The following is a 7,055-nucleotide window of genomic DNA, read 5'->3' on the forward strand; positions in this document are numbered from 1 at the left end:
CGCCCCCCCCAAACACACAAATGCACATACCTTTGACCAAGCAATTCCACTGCTGGGAATTTTTCTACAGATAAAAATCACACACATGCAAATGACGCATGTAAAGTGTATCACAGGTATTCAGTGCTCTATTAAAAGGTTGCTGGGTGACCGAGGTAAGTCCTTGTTCTCTGAGCCTCAGCTTACTCATCTATCAAACAGGAGCACAATCTCTAGCTTTAGTTACCTCTAAAAGGACCAAAAGATGTCAACGAAATGCGATGGGCTATGAAACAGCCCAGCAAACCGTAAAGTCCTGTGACCGTGTGAGGAGCTGTGACGGTCAGGGAGAGGTGAGTGGGAGGCGCTTCGCCAAACCCTGACACACGCACGGCTGAGGTGCGCTAGGCACAGGGCTGGGAGGTGGGGGGGCAGGCAGGAGAGCGGTCCTGCCACAGAAAGGCAGGGTTCTCCCCCGGCCCTCGGTTTCTGCTTTTGGCAGCCATGTGCTGGGGGGCTTGGGAAAATTCCTCCACAAATTCAGAGTATGCCCCTTGCAGCGGGAGCTTAGGCTCAAACAGAAATTAGACAGCTGCTCCTCTCCAAGAGCTGCCAGGCAGGCGGGGCCAAGACCCTGCCGTGTGAACAGAATACCACCACACGATGGGGCACATGACAAAAAAGGATGTATACTGGTGTGATACCCAGTATGAGTGCCAAACAGTTGGGAGAAGGTTCTGACGTCAGAAAGCCAGTTCTGCTGCTTCTTAGCTGTGAGACCCAGGAATGCTGTTTTCTGTCTCAGAGCCTCGTACGATGAGTTTCAGGATTCTACGACTTTGGATTAGAAATAGTTAGTGTTGTGCCTTGAGCTATCACACACACTGTCTAGATTCTCTGGATGATGATGATGATGATGATGATGATACAGTAGAAGTGGAAGGGAACCACAGGATGGTACCTAGGCAAGGCCCTGAAGGTCAAGCACAGTGTCTGGTAGGGGGCAGGAGCGAGATACATGCCAAATTGAGGAATCTGCTCTGTGTACGAGGGAGAGAAGCATGTACAAGGCAGAGGAGCTGCAGGTGCAGATCATGTGGGACTCTGGCCTCACCCACAACCCGGTGTTACAGCTCATTTCCACATATTCCTTCCAATTCAGCCCAGTAACCTGGGGGAAGGGGGTGGGGAAGAGGCTTACAATTACTTGAAGACAAGCCAAGGTGGGACCCATGCTTCACTAGAAAGAGGAGAATCTGGTCTCCTCTGTGGGTGACTGTGTAAACACCCACGCTGCAATGTTGAGTCTGAACGGGAGACTGGAAATCTGACAACAGTAGCAAGCATAACATTTACAGACAGCTTTCTAGATGTCAAGCGTTACATGACTTCATCTTCACAAAAACCCTACTACGAGGCAGATATTTTCAAGAGCTCCACTTTACTGACGAGGAAACAGAGGCTCAGGGAGGTGAAGTAACCTGCTGAAGGTCACACAGCTGGTGAGTGCTAGAGCCAGGATTCACATGGAGGCAGTCCGGTTCCAATGTGCCAACTCTCGGCCACTACTTCCTAGATGACCTCTACCTTCCCTACCTGGACATTTCCGCTGGAAAAGCGGTGGCAAGGTGCTCAGGGAGCCTGTGACAATAAAACAGTTGACCTTCATCATTACAAAAATACAAAAAGCTGTCAGGATTCTCTACCAGTTCAACGTGGATTTTGAAGCCAGACGCCCTTAGGCAAACGCAATAGCTCCCTGAACACAAAACATAATTCGAGTAGGGGGCGGAGAGAAGCTGACACAAATAGCAGAAATAAATTTAGCTCCCGGTGACATTCTGGACGTTCAGTTATTAGGGCAGAAGCAAAAGCAGTGAGGGAAGACATGGCCAGTCTCAAGTCATTGGCTCGGCCCGAGCTCTGGGAGCACTGCTTCCTAGCCATGCCCTAGAAATGATCTGGGACTTGCGGGCCATTCTGTTACTCTGTCACCCTAGCCCTTCTTCTCCTTTCCACCCACACTCACTCACTCACTTCACCACGATGCTGCTTCCTAGGCGTTTCTAGAACTCAGCCCCACCACTCCAATCCTGTGCTCAACTGCAGTCTTTACCACGACCGCCTCACCAGCCTCCTTCCCATTCTCCCTCCTGCCCATCACTGGCCCTGCCAGGAGCACTTTCTGAACCCTCGGCTTGACCGCAGCATACATACCTGGCTCAGAAAGCCCTGGACGCAGCCATTATACAAGAACTGAGGTCACTGCCGGTGGGGGTGTAAACTTATACAACCTCTATGGTGCAGAATTTTGGTAAAACTCATCTAAATCAAACACACACATAGCCGTCGGCCAGAAGACCAATTAAAAAAAAAATCCTATAAATATGGACAAGTGTGAACTAACAAATGTATTGGATTAATTTCAGCATGGTTTGTAATAGCAAAAGACTGACGCCCGGCTAAACAACTCGTGGAGGACTGTAAGTCGGAGGCTCGCACTTGAGCACACACCACAACTGCCAGGAGGGCTTGTGAGGACCGACTGCCAGGCCCACCTTTGGTTTCTAACTCAGAATCTGCATGTCTGATACGTTCCCAGGCGATGCTGCCGCTGCTGGTCTAGGGATCACCAGGGCTGTGAACAAGCCGTGGGGCACAGGTGGGAGACTGCAGAGCTGTGAAAGAACACGGCCACCCCACGTGTACTGACGTATCTGATCTCCAGCAAAGAGCTGGCAAAAAAACCAAGGTGCAAAAAAGAGTGTATTTCTAACAAAACAGAAGTTATACAGCAAAAATAGGGGGAAAGCAGGTGCTTATGTATTTGTAAAGGTACAGAATTTCCTGGATGGATGTCCAAGGAACAGCTAACGGGGCTGCCTCTGGGGAGGGAAACTGGCTCGCGGGGGCGGGGGGGGGGCTTNGAAAAAAAAAAAATCAAATCGCAGAGCAATATGTAAATTCCTACTGTTATAAAAATAAACCTCCATGGGTATACACACACAGGCACATCCATGATACGTTTGTATACACACAGCAAAAAACCGCTGGAAGTTTACACACTGAACAGCTAACCGGGTTCCTTCAAGGAGTGGTCCTGGGGAGGTTTTTCCCTTGTACTTCTGCTTGGCTTGGGTTTGTTTGTTTTGTTTACAAGTGCACGTGTGTAGTCATACTGTGAAGATGAACTGCTGCGTTGCCTTCAGGACTCTGTCGCTCAGAAAGGCTGCAGGCTGCCCGAGCGAGCGTCTTGTTGCGGCCTCCACGCCCCTGTCCCCCCCCCACCACCACACTGCTCGCTGTCTCCCTAAACACGGTCCGTGATACCTCGCCGCCTCCCTCTCTCCCAGCCCCCTGCCCCCCACAACTCGCCAAACTTGCGTCCATCCATGCAAAGGAGGCTGCGGTCTCCCCTGGGAAGCGTATTAGGATTCGGGTTAGGCGGCTGCTCACCCATCTGGTTCTCCGTGGGGACTAAGCTCTGGGAGCGCTGGTCCTGGCCTTCGTTGTCCCAGCACCCTTGGTACCCAGCCCAGAGCCTGGCACACAGCAGGGGCCTGGTGCGGGTGGCTGAGGGGCCCCTCTGAGTTACAGGCCAAGAGCCTCTGAAGCCGTCTGATCCCCAGCTACCGCCTGGGCTGGGATCTGCTCCTCTCTGGGAACACGGGTCCCCGGCAGGGACGGGAACCCCTCTAAGACCCCCCCCCCCCATGGTTACTTCTTCCCAACACACTCCTGGGCACTCCTCCTTCTTCTCCCTATGATTTCACAATTTGCTCTGCCTGTTACGGACAACTTGGCTCCAGGGACCATTCTGTCCTCGCATGCCCTCTCTCAGCTGGCTTTAAGGTCCAACACTGGGGGAAATCAAAACTCCTGGGTCCCCACACTAACTTTTCTCTCTCCTTGCCACATGAGCAGGGAAACATGACTCAGGGTAGAAGAAGGGAGTTGTTTGGCTTGTCCCCCCCCCCNCTTGTGTGGGTCTTCTGGAGGCACCTACATCAAGGACAGTCCTGGACTAGATCCAGCAATGCTTAGTTCTGTCCCTACTTGGCAGAGGGACCATGAGAAGTCATTTCGTGGACTCTCCGTTTCTCTGCACAACAGGGAAAATAAAACTGGCTCCCCTGTCACATTCAGTTGCTGGAGACCCAAAGACGGGGAAGGCTGTGTGACTTTCAGAATATCCTACTTATCCATGGTGGGCCTGGGTGCCTGCAATTTCAGGCAGCTTTGCAGCTCCCTTGCCCTGCAGGAGGTGGTGGCAGAGGAATCTGGAAGCTATGGTGGACGGGAAGCTCCCTTCTAGGCACGCCCTTTGCTGCTGCTTCATACAGCTGCTTACCTGGTCTCCTCTGCCTAGAACGTCTTCTAGCTGAACTTGTACTTCTGCATCAAGGCTCAAGTCCACCTGCAGCACAAAGCCTCTCTGCCCTGCCTCAGGGATGCTCAAACGTTCTCCCCAAATCTGGCAGTGCTACTGTACGGCGACCACAGAGCTAGTTATCCCTCCTCCGTTCAGGCACCCTAAAGCCCCTGGTGACAGAGCTCTGACCAACTCATTTTTGCAGCATGTTCCCCCCGCCCCAGACAACAAGAGAGGTACAGCAAATTCTGTTGTCAGTAAGGTGTTTGCTTAAGAGATTAGTGATCCTTGTGGAGAAGACACCAAGGAGAATTACTCAGTTTTGGGGAGCCTCTCAGATCAGCTCGTCCCATACCGCCTTCGCTTCCTTTGTCCTGGTCTATTTCAGAAGCCCCCCCCGCCCACCTCTGCACAAGTGTCTGCCCAAAAGGCATGGCAGGGAGATTGAAGGCCATGTGAACTCTGCTTAGAAGAGGCTGAATGGAAAGGACAATGGGGCCACCTAAGTCCTGCCCGACTACTCCCCCTTGTGTCTGTCCACAGGAGGAGCTAACAGTGGGTTCTCTGATCTCGGGAAGGAAGGTGTCAGGCCTCAAGTTGGGTAATGTTCTGAGAACCCAGGCTTGAGCAGTTTCAAAAGTGGCAGCTGCTTTGTGGACTTGTCCTCTTTGGGTAAGACAGCTTCCTCTGAGGTTCAATGTCAGGTTTGGGTCGGGGAGGAGCTACAGATCAGGAGGGGAGAGGGTGCCAGGAAGTGAGAAGCCACTGGTGCAATGGGCTGGAGAGAGCTGAATATAGGGAAGAAGGGTGAGGGGAGAAGTCAAGAGGTGGGAGATGCCAGGGTCCTCCGATGGGACATATGTTGCAGAAGGTCAGGAGTGGATCTGGCCTAGGCTCATCAGAGAGGCCAACAGCAGCTCAGTTCCTCAGCAGGTAAACCAAATTTGGGGGAGGGACTGTCTTAGGGAGCCCAGGAAGGGAAGCTACTTTGAGGTAGGGTCTGGGCTCCCTCCCTAGGACAGAGCAAACCAGCAAAGAAAGGCCTATGCCTGCTTAAAAAAAAGGAGCCGTGCTATGGTGTTGGGTTCTGAGGGGCTGGCTGTGTGAAAGTGGTTTGAGAAGTCATGCCAAAAACTGGGGCCTTAGCTGCATTATATCCTTGGGTTAATTTTTTGGGGGGTGCTGCAAGGGCCTGATCTGGGGGTTCTAGGAGAGGGGGTCACAGATTTCAGCTAGACAGGTGTCGCAGCTCAGGGATGGACCTGGATCCTTGAGTTTGCCCTAGGCTGGACGAGGCCAAGTTCCTAAAGGAGGAATGACAGGGGACTGTACCATTCAGTTGTCAGGACCAGCGTCCCATCAGGTACAGACTAGGGCTGACCCAGAGGCCAGGATGAGGTGTCCCATATGGGAGGAGCAGCCAGAGCAGAAGGTGGGGCTGATGTGGCTGGGGCCAGCAGGCTCGGAACAATACATGCCCAATCGCATGGGTGGCTGACAGTGTCTGCGGCATGTTGCACGGAGGGAGGGATGTGTCGGGGTCCGATGAGGGGTAGAAGAAGCCAGTCCCTATCTGGGAAGGCGTCAGATCCTCGGGCACCTAAGGCCAGCTCCCGGATGTGGCCTCGGGGTGGGGAAGCTCTGGCGATCCGAGCTGGGAAAGGTCAGTGTCCGGGGAGAGGTGGTGTCTGTCCCGTCTAGGGCGGGGTCGGGGAAGGGTCCCCGGCAGTCACGTCCCGGGCGGGAGGTGGCAGGCGCGCGCGGTTCTGCCTCCGGCCCTACCTTGCCGCGGGCGCAGCGCACGGAGCGCAGGGCGCCGAAGAAGATGGGCAGCAGCGCCATGAGCAGGAGGCTGCCGTAGGCCAGCGCGATGCCCTCGGGCGTTGAAGGCGGCCGCGCCGTGCCGTTGGCCGCGCCGCCTGCCTCGGCGCTGCCGTTGTGCGGGTCGCTGAGGGCCGAGTCCATGGCGACGCTGCGCTCGGGGTCCCACTCCTGCTCCGGCCGCCGCAGCAGAGACGCACACAGGAAGACGGACGCTGCGGGGAAAGCCACGTTCCCTTAAAGAAACAGGAAGTGACGTACCCCCAGCCCTTGCTGGGCCGCGCCGCGCACGCGTGCGCGTTCACGGCTCCCCGCCCGCGCGCCCTCTAATGGTGGCGGAGGGCAGGGCGGCCAGTTGCTAAGCAACTCGTGAGTGGTCGGGAAAGGAACGCTGGACCACTGCTGGACCACTGCATCCCGAGAGAGAGACCTGAGGATGCCATGCCACGGTCCTAGGCGGCTTCCTTAATCCCAGGCTGTCCTGCTCCCTACAAGCCCTCATCCGAATAGCTAAGAATTTGTTTATTCATGTATCATTCATCCAATATTTATAAAAAAAATTTTTAACGTTTATTTATTTTTGAGAGACAGAACGTGAGCAGGGGAAGGGCAGAGAGAGGAGACACAGAACCTGAAGCAGGCTCCAGGCTCTGAGCTGTCAGCACAGAGCCAGATGTGGGGCTTGAACTCACGAGTGGCGAGATCATGACCTGAGCCAAAGTCGGCCCCTTAACCGACTGAGCCACCCAAGCGCCCCTCATTCATCCAATATTTAATCTTTCCTTCACTCCTTCAATATTTGAATATCCCATGATATGCCAGACGCCATCCCAGGCTCTGGGGACACAGGGACAATACAGGCAAAAGTCCATCCCTATACTCA

The 7,055-nt window shown here is 54.1% G+C and overlaps 1 protein-coding gene across 2 annotated transcripts in view; it reads right to left on the bottom strand.

The window, feature by feature from the left end:
* HM13 (histocompatibility minor 13) overlaps nt 1–6,413 on the bottom strand; it is a 37,297-nt gene extending 30,884 nt beyond the window's left edge. Inside the window, exon 1 of one of the 2 annotated variants that reach the window (XM_077769362.1) lies at nt 6,134–6,413. In XM_077769362.1, the coding sequence (XP_077625488.1) occupies nt 6,134–6,316 (183 nt within the window). In that variant the 5' untranslated portion in view covers nt 6,317–6,413. The remainder of the gene's footprint in view (nt 1–6,133) is intronic. The other variant, XM_077769360.1, reaches the window with a different exon arrangement.
* Between the last annotated feature and the right edge of the window lie 642 nt (nt 6,414–7,055).

Source organism: Crocuta crocuta, unplaced genomic scaffold, assembly GCF_008692635.1.
Source record: "Crocuta crocuta isolate KB4526 unplaced genomic scaffold, BGI_CrCroc_1.0 scaffold445, whole genome shotgun sequence".
Lineage (NCBI taxonomy): Eukaryota > Metazoa > Chordata > Mammalia > Carnivora > Hyaenidae > Crocuta > Crocuta crocuta.